This window comes from Urocitellus parryii, chromosome 4 (genome assembly GCF_045843805.1).
Source record: "Urocitellus parryii isolate mUroPar1 chromosome 4, mUroPar1.hap1, whole genome shotgun sequence".
NCBI classification, from domain to species: domain Eukaryota; kingdom Metazoa; phylum Chordata; class Mammalia; order Rodentia; family Sciuridae; genus Urocitellus; species Urocitellus parryii.
This window is the reverse complement of record NC_135534.1, coordinates 174,178,742-174,192,849: the sequence shown is the minus strand read 5'-3', so window position 1 is coordinate 174,192,849 and position 14,108 is coordinate 174,178,742. Positions and strand designations below refer to the sequence as shown.

At 53.6% G+C, this 14,108-nt stretch overlaps 1 protein-coding gene across 2 annotated transcripts in view; it reads left to right on the top strand.

The window, feature by feature from the left end:
- Cntfr (ciliary neurotrophic factor receptor) overlaps window positions 1-13,905 on the top strand; it is a 38,146-nt gene extending 24,241 nt beyond the window's left edge. For both annotated transcript variants that reach the window (XM_026387942.2, XM_026387943.2), the window contains 7 exons: window positions 328-561; window positions 7,396-7,513; window positions 7,678-7,844; window positions 9,014-9,177; window positions 12,496-12,676; window positions 13,048-13,216; window positions 13,312-13,905. In XM_026387942.2, coding sequence (XP_026243727.2) covers window positions 328-561; window positions 7,396-7,513; window positions 7,678-7,844; window positions 9,014-9,177; window positions 12,496-12,676; window positions 13,048-13,216; window position 13,312 — 1,034 coding nt within the window. In that variant the 3' untranslated portion in view covers window positions 13,313-13,905. The remainder of the gene's footprint in view (window positions 1-327; window positions 562-7,395; window positions 7,514-7,677; window positions 7,845-9,013; window positions 9,178-12,495; window positions 12,677-13,047; window positions 13,217-13,311) is intronic.
- Window positions 13,906-14,108: the final 203 nt, after the last annotated feature.

Genomic DNA, 14,108 nt, shown 5'->3' with positions numbered 1-14,108 from the left:
CCCAGGGACTGGAGGTGAACTGGATTTTCACTGAGAACGACCCCTCCCAGCACCACAGGCACGCTCGCTCTCTGTCACATGCACTGGCACACAGCCTCTACCCATGCACACACATACAAATTTGGAAATGTTAGCATACCTGCATACCTGCCCAGCCACAGAGAAGTTTTGCACATACCCCATCTTGAGACATTTGCGTGGTCAGACACAGCCTCATGGCTGGACTCACACTGTACACCCTCACAGGGTCTCACCTATGCACATTCACCTGGGGGTGCTGGGCAGTGCTGTGACCGGCAAATTTTGCCCTGTGCTCTGCCCCCACAGAGACGCCCCATGTGCAGTATGAGCGCCTGGGATCAGATGTGACATTGCCATGTGGAACAGCAAATTGGGATGCAGCTGTGACGTGGCGGGTGAATGGAACAGATCTGGCCCCTGACCTGCTCAATGGCTCTCAACTGGTACTCCGTGGCCTGGATCTGGGCCACAGTGGCCTCTACGCCTGCTTCCACCGTGACTCCTGGCACCTGCGCCACCAAGTCCTGCTACATGTGGGCTGTAAGTGTTGCCCCTGACCTCCCATCTTCTTTAAGGCACAGACCCATAGCCCAGATAACTCCCCTTCGTGTTGGATGGCAGGGAGAGGGGAGGGCCACAGCCTGACCCTTGCTCTCTGATCCTATCCTAATCTATTCTTCTGACCTCTGAGTCCTGTCTAGCCAATGAATCCAGACCCCTGGACCTTTCTCCCATGTATCCCATCCCCATAGAAGTCTTGGAGATCCTGAAATCTTGTTCCCTGTAAGAAAATTGGCAGAGGGAGCCTGGCAAGGAATGGCCCAGCTGAGGCCTGGTTGGGAGGAATCTTAGGGTCACAGCTCTGAGCTGGAATGGTCTCCCTGTGTCTGCTCCCACTGGGATTGACCAGGGCCTGAGGAAGGAAAATGGGATATGTGATTATGTAGATGTAGGTAGGAGTACTCTGGAAGACCGCAGAGTTGGAGGGAGGCTTTCCAGAATAGGAGGCACATGGAGACACAGAGCATTTGGAAGATACCACAGAAACATAATTTCTGGCAGAAAGCTGAGTATACCTATGGGCCCCCGAGTGGGCATGAAAAGGCCACTTGGGCTGGTGTCAGTGGTGAAAGAAGCTAAGGGAGGGGTCAGGAAGCAGATGAAGATCCTGGAAGTGGGCTGGGATTGTGGCTCGGAGGTAGAGCGCTCGCCTAGCATGTGTGAAGCACTGGGTTGGATCCTCAGCACCACATTAAAAAAAAAAAAAAATCCTGGAAGCTAGAAAGTGATGAAGACTAAATTCTGTTTTTAAAGAATCCCTCACCCCAGTGAAGAGTGGCAGGTTGGATGGGGCAAAACCAGGGTAGGAATGAGGCTTAGGTGAATGCAAGAGAGATGATGAGGACCTGGAACTGGGGCATGGAGTTGGGGAAGTTGAGGAGGGTGTTTGGACCTGCAGAAGTTGATAATGAATTGGAGGTGAAAGGGCAGGAGAGTAGAGAGGGGTTTGATTGAGAGAGCTGAAGGTACCATCACTGCAGTAGGGGGCAATGGGAGGAAAAGGGGATGTGTTCTCCTTGAACAGTGTCTGGGTTTGGGTTTCCCTAGAATCAGATTCCAAAATGAAAATTCATAAGCAAGTAGTTTATTTGGCAAGTGATGGAGATACCATAGAGGAATGTGGAGAGTGACACTGAAAAGGGAAGTTAATAAAGAGCAAGAGTTGACATTACCTCTGATATTACCTGACATATCGTGACATTACCTCTTTGTGACTGGAGCACTGTGGAGGGGACTCTGGGTGCGGATGCAGAACATGCACCTCAGAGTTGTCCTGCCTGAGGGTGAGGGAGCTGGGTTTATATAACCTCTCCTGCCATCTCCTGGGGTGGAGGTAGGTGCCTTAATTTCTCAGTACTTTTGGCCTCGTGCCCCGGCAGGCAAAGCAGGCCTTGGTGGCCAGAGAAAGCTCTTAGGCAGATAACTGCAGAAGTTGGCAGTGAGAAATGGTGTGGGTGAGGGACCAGCAGTTCCACAGATATCTGCTACAGATGTGTTGGTAGGGGTCCTGGGGGTGGAAACTGGTAGCTGGTAGCTAGTGGATCCGAGCTTAGGGGAAAGGACTGTTCTAGAAATGGAAATTTGTGGGGCGGGGGGTTGTCAGCATTAAGACCATGGGAGGGGTGAGGCAGCCAAAGGAGAGACTGTGGGGTGAGAAAGGGACCCAAAATTGAGCCCTGAAGACTGTCAGTATGTAAGGGGTTGATAGAAATGAGCCACAAAAGGGGAGAAAGATGAGCCCAGGAAGGTAGAGGGAAGACGAGTGAGTGTGATTTGGAAAGGGGGTTTATGAAAAGCAGAATGTTGAAGTTGTCAGCATTGCTGAGAGTCAGGTGAGCAGGCATCCAGCCGTGGGCCAAAAATATCCACCAGCAAAGGGAGTGCTCTGAAAATCCTTATTTCTTTTCTCCTAACCCCAAACTCAAACTCCTCTGGTATCATCCCATCTGGGATCTCCCTGTGGTAGGAAAGGTAGGAAATACCCTGTGGATATTTCCCTACCTAGGAAATGCTTAAGGGATCTTGGGGCAGGCCCTTGCCCCATTGTCAGAAGACTAGTCTAGAAAACCAAGTGAAATGTTAGGCTGGAGGGTTGCTCAGGATTCCCACAAAATAGATTTTGGTAGGGATGTACCTTTCCCCATGAAAAAGTGTTTTTAAAATTGGAGAGACGGGATTCAGACCAAACATTTTAGTCTCAAGCCAAGAGTGGGGTTACCCCTGTAGGTCATACTGAGAATTGCAGGACCAGCCCAACAATCCTTCCTGCCCCAGCTCCCATCCCACCCCACCCTGCCTCACATCAGCAATGGAGCCCTCAGCCTAGCCCTGGGCCTTTATCAAGTGCAGTGGGAGAAGGATGAATCTAGCTCAGCACCAGTCACCAAAACATCTGTCTTCTCAATTTGGGTCCCCTAAATCCCCTGGATGGATAAAGCTGGCAGTGATGGCTAGGGTTTGGTGACCTTGGGTCCCCATTACTGGTATTGTGATGTTTTTTAAGAAATCTTTAGAGGTCATTGGTTTTTTGTTTTGTTTTGTGGTATTGAGGATTGAACCCAGGGCCTTGTGCATGTGAGGCCAGCACTCTACCAACTGAGCCATATCCCCAGCTCATCATTGGGTTTTTTTTTTTTTTTTTTAGAGAGAGAGAGAATTTTTTTAATATTTATTTTTTAGTTCTCGGCGGACACAACATCTTTGTTGGTATGTGGTGCTGAGGATCGAACCCGGGTCGCACGCATGCCAGGCGAGCGCGCTACCGCTTGAGCCACATCCCCAGCCCTCATCATTGGGTTTTGAAGTAATGTCCAAAGTCATTACCCACAGGTCATGCCCTCAGCTGCCGTGTTGTTACAGATCATTTAGTTACAGTGATTCCTGCTCCCTAGGCATCAGGGGTGGGCTGACCATACATTGGCTGTACCATTCATAACAGATATTTATCTCTCATTGCCTTATTTCCTTCTAAAGACCTGATCAGGGAACAGAGGATATTAATCATGATTGTCTTAGTCACTTGATATTAGTAATAAGAGACTGGATTTGGCAATACTCAATATTAAATTATCCTTTTTGCCAGCTCTTAGAACAGGACAAAGTAATCCCTGATTTATGGATCATTTAGATCAAAACTTATTTAATATTTATCCTAAACATGTAAAACTTTATGTCTATTTCCAACAGAACCTGATCATCATAATATTATGTTGGAAGACTCCTTAACCAGGCTAGTCCCTGAGCTACTTTCTCTTGCTCCACCTTTCTGCCCTCCGGTGGATCCTCAGAACAGCTCTAAGCACTCTCCTACCTAGGATGATGAAAGGACCCCCTACGTTAGGAAACGGGATCACAGTGTTCCTTTTCATAGCATCCTTTTGTTTATTGGACACTGCTGATTCAGTGTCTTTCTGATGTTAAGCTTAAACAAACCAGAGATTAAAATAATTTTTAAATGGATAGTTCCTTATCCAGTTTTTAAACTTTTTAGAATTTGAGAGTGGTTAGAATAGAAACTGCAGACCCTCTGGTTCAGCACTACTTTCCCCCCTTCCCAGTTTGCTCAGGAAGAAAAGAGTAGCAGGGAGAGGAGTGTGGTTGAACATGTCTGGGGAGAAATCATGAGTGGGAGGCAGGTGGGGGCATTGACAGCCCAGAGTTTGGGGTGTCTCAGGGGATGCCACAAGATGAGGTTGAGACTGGCTATGGCCTTGAATGCCAGGCAGGAGGAGGAGCGTGGGTGTGGCATGGGCAGGGCTGGAGCAGAAGGGTCACCCCACCCTGCCCTGGCCTGATCCGGCCTGGCCCAGGGTGTGGGCAGCCTGCCCCTCCTCCTGCTGGGCCGGCGGGCAGGCCTCATGCGTGCCGGGGGCTCCAGCCCAGGCGGGCTGGCGAGATGAGAGGAAAAACATGCGGTTTGGTGGGCTGGACATGGAAAAACAAGCCAATTAGGAGGAAAACAAACAAACCTCGGGCCAGCAGGGGCACACGCACCGCGCACATGCACACACAGCCCCGCATGGGACTTAGGGACACCCTGCCATGGCTGACACAGTCACTTAGGCATCTCAGGAACCCCCACAAGGGGAAACTCAGGATGTCTGGGCATCTAGGAGCATGCCTGCACACCCGGAGAGTGATGTGTATACGAGCTTTTGCTTACACACTCCCTTTAACGTGCTCTCACAGCGTCCAGCTCACATGTGTGGACACACGGGGAATTTGGGGCATCTTCCCACACCCACAGTTTGACAAATACACTCCGGCTTAAGCTCTATCACATATCTAATGTCTTATGTGTAGTGTAGCCGTCACTGTGTTTTGGACACAAGGGCACATTGACACTCACACAGCCTCACACATATAGACAATCTGCAATCAAACGCCCCCACCCCAGTCACCCGAAAGAGTCATCCAGCCCCACATGGCCTCCAGTCTTCTAGACAGCTCGGCCTCACACATGAAGTCTGAGTTACACACAGCACCTCACAATCACAGTGTCTTAAACAGCTTTTCCCCCAACTCACAACACACAACAGGCCTCCCGATCCCACGCTGTCCCGCACTCTCACACTTGGTCTCTCACGGCACCCCCACCTCCACCCACCGGCCCCTCAGCTGGGCTCCAGCTGCAGCAAGTCACTCCTTTTCTTCCTCTTCTTTGTTTTTCTTTCCTCCTTTTCCCTCTGAGAAACCTGGTCCCTGTCAGGAAACCCAAGCCCTTCCTTGCTCAGGGCCCAGGGCCAGGCAGGAGTAGCCAGATGACAGACAAAGCCCCTGCCCACCCCCCCACCCCCGGCCCCCTGTGACCTGCCCAGTCAGAGAGAGGAATTGGTTTGAGGGGGAGGTTTGAAGGGGAGGCTGGCCGAGCCGGAGGACAGTCAGGGGAATGAAGGAGACCTGATCAGAGGGGAGGCTAGCCTGGGCAGGGGGCCTGTGAGTCCAGTGTTGTGGCCTGCCCTGCCCTCCAGAGTCCCTGAGGCAGCAGGGAGCTGACTCTGCAGGCTTCAGTCACCCCCCCACCCCCCTCCCCGGCCCCAGCGCCCTTCTCCTTTGAAGCTGGGGTGGGGGGGGGGGGTGGCAAGAGGCAGGAGTGGAGGCTTCTCAGCCGACCTCAGAATGTCCTTTCCTCCTGGGGTGGCTGCCAACTCTGGCCTGGCCCACAGGCCCCCAGAAGGCAACTTCCTGTGTCCTTGGCCGCCCCCCACTCCACCCCCATGCAGAACTCTTGACTGTGGGCAGACAGGGAAGGGACATTAAAGGTACACAGGACGAACATGGAATAGACAAGGGCCAAGAAGTCTCCCCAGGGGGAGTGGACAGTGGTGGGCAGAACACAGACTGGCCATTGAGGGGTCCCAGCCAGTGCCTGGCTCTCACGCGCAGGCCTGGGGAAGGGATCTGCCTCATTCTCCGCAGCATCACTGCTCCACCTGCTACACTGAAGCTCTCTAGTCTCTCTGCCTTTTCACCTCTGCTGCTGCAAAGCCAGATCTGGGACCTGGGGGCTGTGCCCAGGCCCCCCTCTACAGCTCCACACACACTGGACACAATGGTTGTACACAGGCAATCGCAGAGTCACTCAAAATTAAGTACACACTATGGATTGAAGCCCAGGGTTCCCTGAACTTCACTATGGCCACTCTATAAGCATAGACATGCACTCCCCTGGCTTACTGAGCTGCCCCCCTCCCACTTCCTGTCCACCTGTCAGGCAGGGGGCGGTGTGGGGGGAGGCACAGAAGGGAGGTGTCAGTGTCCCTGGAGCCACAGACGGACATTCCTTGCCTGGGTCAGGTCACAGAAGTTGCCTCCTTCCAGGAACCTGAGCCGCCTGTCCTCACGCCTTGCCCAATGCCTGAGGGTAGAACAGCCGGGCTAAGTGCTGACAGCAGCGAAAAGTATGGTTAGACAGCAGAAAGGACTTCCCAAGTGTGGTCATGTAGGTGAATATCTTCATTCTGGGTTTATTCCCAACTCTGACTTGCAGTGTGACCCCCAAACAGGTCTTAACCCCTCTCTGGGCCTTCCTGTTCCAGAGTGAAGGCAGCCGCTGACCATGTCATGGGCTTCTTAAAGGATTTGTGATGAAGGAGTGGGGGGGGGGGCTGGGGTGAGGTACACACCAAGGGAACAGCAGTTTCCTTGTGACAGACACTTACCTACATGTAAGTAGGTACACACACACACACTCAGATATGTACTCCAAGAGCCAAGCATACATCCACACACACATCTACATAGATGCTCATACATGTCACAGGTCACTCGTTCATGTCACAAACATGCGTGGACACATACCGCAATTGACCAGTGCTCCTGCTCTTGTGTAGCCTCCAGGCCCGTCCTCTCTCTCTCTACTGAGGGGAAGCCTGGGGTATTTCTTCTCCTGGAAGTACGCCCCGATCACTCCAGCAACCAGGGCACATTCAAGACCCCCACAGTCCCTTGCAGTTTTCCTTTCAGAGTGGACAGAGTGTGGCAGATGTGGGCTGGGGCTGATTCCCCCAGACATCACCTCCATCCTGTGATTGATGAGCTGAGGCCCACAACCCCCTGCTCCCCACAGTTCCTGCCTCCATTGAGCAGGTGGGGGGGGGCCTCCTCCGCACAGCCCTTGTTTTTCTTTAATTAAACATCTGGCTCTCTGTGGCCTGGGAAGACTCAGACCCTCGCTGACAGCCACCCCCCACCTTTGGCATTGATGATGGGGTGAGGGGGAAGAACAGGGGCTCTGGGGCCCACTTGTCCCCACACTATTGCAGGGGACTGGGAGCTCCAGGAATGTCCTGACCTTTCTGTCCTCAACCCTAGTGCCACCACGGGAACCTGTGCTCAGCTGCCGCTCCAACACTTACCCCAAGGGCTTCTACTGCAGCTGGCATCTGCCCACCCCCACCTACATCCCAAACACCTTCAATGTGACTGTGCTGTAAGTAGCTGCGCCTGTGACCGGGTTCCAGCCCTGACCTCTGACCTCACCTCCATTATGCCTGAGTCCAGACCTTAGCCCAGCCTTGGGCTTGACCTTCCCCCAACCTTTCCCCACTTGACCCTTGATGTTTGTAACAGTACCTGGGCCTCACCCCTCCCCAGGCACGGCTCCAAAATTATGGTCTGTGAGAAGGACCCAGCCCTCAAGAACCGCTGCCACATCCGATACATGCACCTGTTCTCTACCATCAAGTACAAGGTCTCCATAAGTGTCAGCAATGCTCTGGGTCACAACGCCACGGCTATCACCTTTGATGAGTTCACCATTGGTGCGTGTGGCGGTGTTGGTGGGGTCCTTTCTGCATACTCTAGTGGGAATTTGTAAGTGGAAGTATGTCAGAGGTGTGCATGAGTGTTGGTGGGGATGTTCACAAATGTGCACACGTGTCCATGGACATGCCTGTGACAGGAATATGTGGTATGTCTATACATGTACACACATGTGCTTGGCATATTCACACCTGTGGATGTCCTTTACCTACAGGGCCAAGAGACCTCTCCAGCAGCTCTTTCTATCGACTCCCTGGCTCCCAGAGCATGCAGCAGGGGGAGGGGGGGCAGGCGGGGCCAGACCCTTGCACAGCTGCAGCCTCCATCCTCCCCCACCCCACCATGCTAATGGCTTCCTTACGGCCTGTGATGAATGAGGTGTCAGAACAGGAGACAGGACTGGGACAGATATCGCCCTCTCCCCGACCCCCCATCCAAGCCTCTGCCTGCCCCTGCCCAATTCCAGGCAGTCTCCTACCCCATCCAGCCAGAACCTCTGCTGGTCCCTGCCCCATTCCAGGCAGACTGTGTCTTACTGTGCTCTATCTCCACCAGACGCTCTGCATGCTTCTGTCTTCCCCACCCACATCCCATGACTCGATCCCCAACCAGACTATTTCTCCATGAGCTGAACCCTTAGATGCTCTCATCAGATCTCAAACCCACTTCTAACCTAGGCATGTGGACTATCTTTTAACCTTGACCTACAGAGCAGCTTCAAACCCAGATTTCATCCAGGGGAGGCCATGTCTCAGGGAAAACCAGGCCTAGGGGAGTGTATGAGGCACTGGCATCACACTGACCCAGGTGGTGTTGGGGGTGGGGCATGTCACATTGGCATGGCTGACCCATCATGTAGGCTTCAGTACTAGAAAGGTGGTTAGCATGAGGATAGGGTTGAGATGATGGGATGAAATTTGGGATGCTGATAGCAAGAACTGGTGACCCTGCCTATAGTACAGTCAGTGGTGATGATGGGGATGTAAGAGGTAGAAGTAATGAGATGGTTGTTAATAGTGGTTGCCAGAACTGACAACAGAAAGGAGGGATGGTGACCATGATGATGATAATGGTAGGTAGTAGAGGAGGTTGACACATTGGCTGGGGTTGACATAGTGGTATAGTTCCCAGAGATCCAGGCACTAACAAAGCTATGTCTCCTGAACAGTGAAGCCTGACCCTCCAGAAAATGTGGTAGCCCGGCCAGTGCCTAGCAACCCTCGTCGGCTGGAGGTGACGTGGCAGACCCCCTCGACTTGGCCTGACCCTGAGTCCTTTCCTCTGAAGTTCTTTTTGCGTTACCGGCCCCTCATCCTGGACCAGTGGCAGCATGTGAGTGACCTGCCCTGCCCAGATCCTGGGTGCCTGAATTAGAGCTGTCTGACTTGAGAAGCAGGTGGTAGCAGCTCCAACATGGGTCCTGATAGCAGTCAGAGAGGATTTCCAGGGGGAAAAGGGACAAAGTGGGCCTGGGAGAATGGATGGGATTGAGGGGGATTGAGGGAGGTGTCCTCAGGGGTTTCCAGTGAACTGCATTAGAGCTGTTGGGAACACATCTGTCTTTGGGTTCCCTGGGGTAGTGGAGAGCAGTGCTAAAAGGGAGACTTTCGTCTTACCTCTGTCAGCCCTGACCAGGTATCTCTCTTTATACTCTGATTCAGGCTCTGGGTCTGTGCTGGACCCAGTGGTCCAAGGGGCACAGTGGTCTTTGTCCTCAAGGATTCACAGATGGGCTCTAGTGGTTAGTGTCAGATAGGCACTGTGGTCAGATTTGGTTCAGGGAATGAGGTTAGGCTATGACAACCATCAGGGCTTCTAAGTCAGATCTAGCTTAGGGGTCAGCTTAAGGTTATAGGTCAATTGGTGGCTTAGGCTGGGAACCATGCAGTGGACAAGGTACACTATGTGGTCAGGCTGTGGTTTGGATACTAATCAAGCTATAATGGAGAGCTCTGGGAGAAACCAGGGTTTGGGGGCACCCCTTGGGGGTGCTCTCATGTTGAGAGCCCAGAGTCCATTGGGCTGTGGGTACTCCGTGACTCTTGAGGTCTGTGGGCTAAGATTGGAGATAGAAGAGTGCTCCATAGGGCAGTCCAGGCTGCTCTTGGGGTCAGCCTGAAACCCTCTTATATCCACCAGGCTCCATCTCCATCTCCTTATACCCCTCTCCTGACTGGCCTTTAAAGTACGTAATTTGATTCCTGGGTGCCTGTCCAGGTTGCGGGCCTGGCCCCCACAAAGGCTGCTCACACGCTCATGTGTTCCCTGACAGAGTCCGGAGTCCCTCCCGCCTGGCCAGCTGCCCGCGCCTAATGCATTGCTAATAACCAGGGTCTAGTTTCACAAGCCCCCCTCCCCCGCTAACGAGCTACAGGCAGCAGCCCCGCGTGTCGCGGCGCACACGCCTTGCAGTGGACCTGGCATGCTGCCCACCACACACACGAGAACACGTATGCACACACGTGCCTCTCAGCAGGATCCATGCTTCCAGACATGCATAGAACTAACATGCAAAGCCCATGCACTGACCTGTACCATGGGCAGAATCAGCCTCCAGAAGAAGAAGGTGTGGAGGCTTCATGATGGGAACACATGTGGCCAATAGCACACATCCTAGCTCTCGTAGGCATTGGGGTTGGTTAGATTTATGACTCTTTTCAACTTGAGTTTTGCTCTGAACAGAATCTACTCTCTCTAATCCTTGATCTTAGAGGCAGGTGTATGGTGGGGAGGGGGTATGGAGTAGAGAGCAGAGAAAAAACATCCCTTGGATTTTCAGGAGGAAAATACAGACCAGGAATTGCAAAAGAATAGGCACCAGAATGTCTGGCAGGGACTCTCTCAGCATGGTCAAGGGAGAGGCATGAGGACCTGGCATGAGTTCCTTGCATCACCTGCTTTGGTCCTAACTCAGCTAGAAGGCCTGGGGGCATGTTGGACATCTGCTGCAGCTGACCAGATGAAGGACTCTAAAGCAAGGTGGATGCCTGTGACTATGGAATTCCTGTCAGTTGAGGAGCCTTTCTCTTAAGGGAGTTGATTAAGGGATCAGTGACCACCTAGCATGAAGGGTTCAGGCCTAGAAGATGTGGCTGCCAGGACATCATTGGGTTCCTGGGCCATATTCCTAGAAGTATGGTACCATGAGCCCACTAATGAAGTGGCAGTTTTATCTGTTCCCCTTGGATCTATCTTTTGTCATTGAGGAAAGATGAATGTGGAAGTCTGTGGGTCTGGCAGGAGGGAAAAAGGTCTGAGGGAGTTGGGGCTACTCAGCCAGAGGGGATCTTTGCAGAGCAGGGGTGGCAAAGATGGGAACTGGGATTCTAGCTCTAGGAAAGGAGAGTCTTTGGGGCCCCACTCATCTTCCAGGGCTGGGAGCAAGATTTACTGAGCCCAGGATCTGGGCCCAGTGTCTCTCAATATGTCCCTGACCTTGACCCTGGCCTCCCACTGGGTACCACAGGCTCAGTAGGAATTGGAGGGGCTTCTTATTCCACTTGGCCTGAATGCACACACATAAATACATTATATATATCTGATTGAGAAGGAGGACACACGCACATACCTACTTGTATGCATGTACTCACAGCCTGTCAGGTCAGGTAGCCTAGACCCCAATTTTCTTGGGGAAAGATTAGAACAGGGACCAAAAGAGCCCTGAAGCCAGACATTGCCCAGAGCGGCCCCCTCCTCCGCCCCTGCCGGCTGCCCCTGTTTACGAGGCGGCTTAATGAGGCAGCGGGTGCCGCTGAGATGAACCAGAGCCTAGCCTGGGCCTGGGAGGGGCGCCGGACAGGCAGACCAGGCCAGGCTGGAGGTTTGGGGGAGGGAGACCAGCAGGATGGGGCCCGCCAGTGGGGGGTGGGGAAGCGATGCCTCCAGGAGAAAACCAAGCAGCTGTCCTGCCACCAGAGGGGCTCTCCCACCCCTTTCTGCCTCAGACAGGATGATAGCCATCCTGAGGTCTTCCTGCTGGGAAAGCCCAGCTGGGACTGGGCTGGTAGGTGCACTGGGCACCAGGGAACCTAGTCTCTGAACTAGAAGTCATGGTGACAGTGCCAGCTGAAATATATTTGGTGCTTTCCACATGGTGTAGTCTTCATTATAACCCTAAGAGAGAGATTTTTGTCACCAACAGATGAAGACATCAAACCCCATGAAAGCTAAGGTACTTGGTCACCTATCCAGTAAGAGATAGAGTCAAAACATGAACTCAGGCTGGCTCCAGTGTCAGTGTCTATGACCCTCTCCTACTGCTGCTTGGTGGGAGAACCTCTTGCTCCATTATTCCTGTCACCTCCCGGCTGGGACTGAGGTCAGGACTTGGGCTGGGGGTTGTGAGACAGCTGGGACAACAGCAGCATCATAGCCATTGAGCAGTGTTGTCGTTGTCCCCAGGAGTTCTAGCTTCCCTCAAGGTTTAGTTACTCTCCTGCAGGAATGACTTCCATCCCTGGGCTCTCTGAGATAGCGTCTTTCTCTTGCAGGAATATTCTCAGTGTCCTCCTTCTCAATCAGAGAAGCCCTCAGTCTCTCAAGGTTGTCTTCACTCCCTTCTTCCCAAGTGTCCTCCCTTTCTGTAGGGGGTACCTCACTCTCCTGACCCCCAGAGGTGTCCTTAACCCTCATCCTGTGGTCTGGCTGCAGGTGGAGCTGTCTGATGGCACAGCACATACCATCACAGATGCCTACGCTGGGAAGGAGTACATTATCCAGGTGGCAGCCAAGGACAATGAGATTGGGACTTGGAGCGACTGGAGCGTGGCTGCTCATGCCACCCCCTGGACTGAGGAACCACGACACCTCACCACCGAGGCCCAGGCCCCGGGTGAGCCCGCCCTCTGTCCCTGCATCTGTGCTGTCAGCTGGCCTGTTCTGTGGCCTGGCTCTATCCTCCTTCCAACTCCTCCCAGGACCGGGAGCCTCGGCTCCAAGGGTCTACACACACTCTGTGGCTGCCACACTCCTGTCTGTCCAATCCCTGTGTTCCTGGTCCTTGCTCTCTAAACATCCTTGCTAGTGATTATTGGGTGGAAGGGTCATCTATGAGCCTTAGCAGGATCTGCCTAGTGGGCAAGGACGTTTGAGAGACAAGCCAGGAGCCATCATATGGGGGAGGCAGCACAGTTTGATGTAAGAAGCAGATCTGGGTGAGACCCCAGCCCTGGCTCTGCCCTGAGTTTCCCCCATGCTCCCCAGAGACCACGACCAGCACTACCAGCTCACTGGCACCCCCGCCCACCACGAAGATCTGTGACCCTGGGGAGCTGGGCAGCGGCGGAGGACCCTCGGTACCCTTCTTGATCAGTGTCCCCATCACTCTGGCCCTGGCTGCCGCTGCCGCCACTGCCAACAGTCTCCTGATCTGGTAGGTTGAGTGAGGCTGGGTGGGAGAGGGAAGCCTGAGGGGACCCCCTCCTACCCCAGCCTCATCCCTCACAGCCCCCTGCCCTGTCTCCCCAGAGCCCGGCATCCCATGAGGACATGCCAGAGCACTGCAGAGGAGCAGGAGGCCGGAGCTGAGCCTGCAGACCCCGGTTTCTATTTTGCACACGGGCAGGAGGACCTTTTGCATTCTCTTCAGAAACAATTTGTAGAGACCCCGGCGGGCCCGGGCCTGCCATCCCTTAGCCCCGCCACACCAAGCTGGCCCTCCTCCCACCTTCAGGGGAGGAGGACCATGCAGCTAACCCACCCACCAAAGACCCTCCCCTCACCTGCCTCCTCGGGCTGGACCCTCCAACGCCAGCGACTCCCAGGAGCCCTTGGGGGGCCTGAGGGGAGCCCTTCACATTCACAATTCCTCCTCCTGCCCCAGCCTCCTGTCTGTCCCAGGGTCTCTGTTGCCACCATCAGATTATAAGCTCCTGACGCTGGGGGGGCCCAGCCATCCCCCTCCCCCCAGTGCCCACACTTTTCAGTATCCCCACCTCTGCCCTGTTTTGTATGACCCTCCCCTGACCTTGTCCTACCCCACAGTATTTAATGCCCTGTCAGTCCCTTCTAGTCTGACTCAATGGTAACTTGCTGTATTTGAATTTTTTATAGATGTATATACAGGGGTGGGAGGGGTGGGGGGGTTCTCATTAAACGTCACCATTTCATGAGTCCTTGGAACAGAGCCACTTTGGGAGGGTACTGCTCTTCTAAGGACCCCTCCTTTGCAGTCCTGGAGGTGGAAAGAGCCACGGTTGGGGAAGATGGGGAGAGACGGTTCAGCTTTCAGGCAGATGTACCTGGGAATAGTGTTCTCTTGAGGA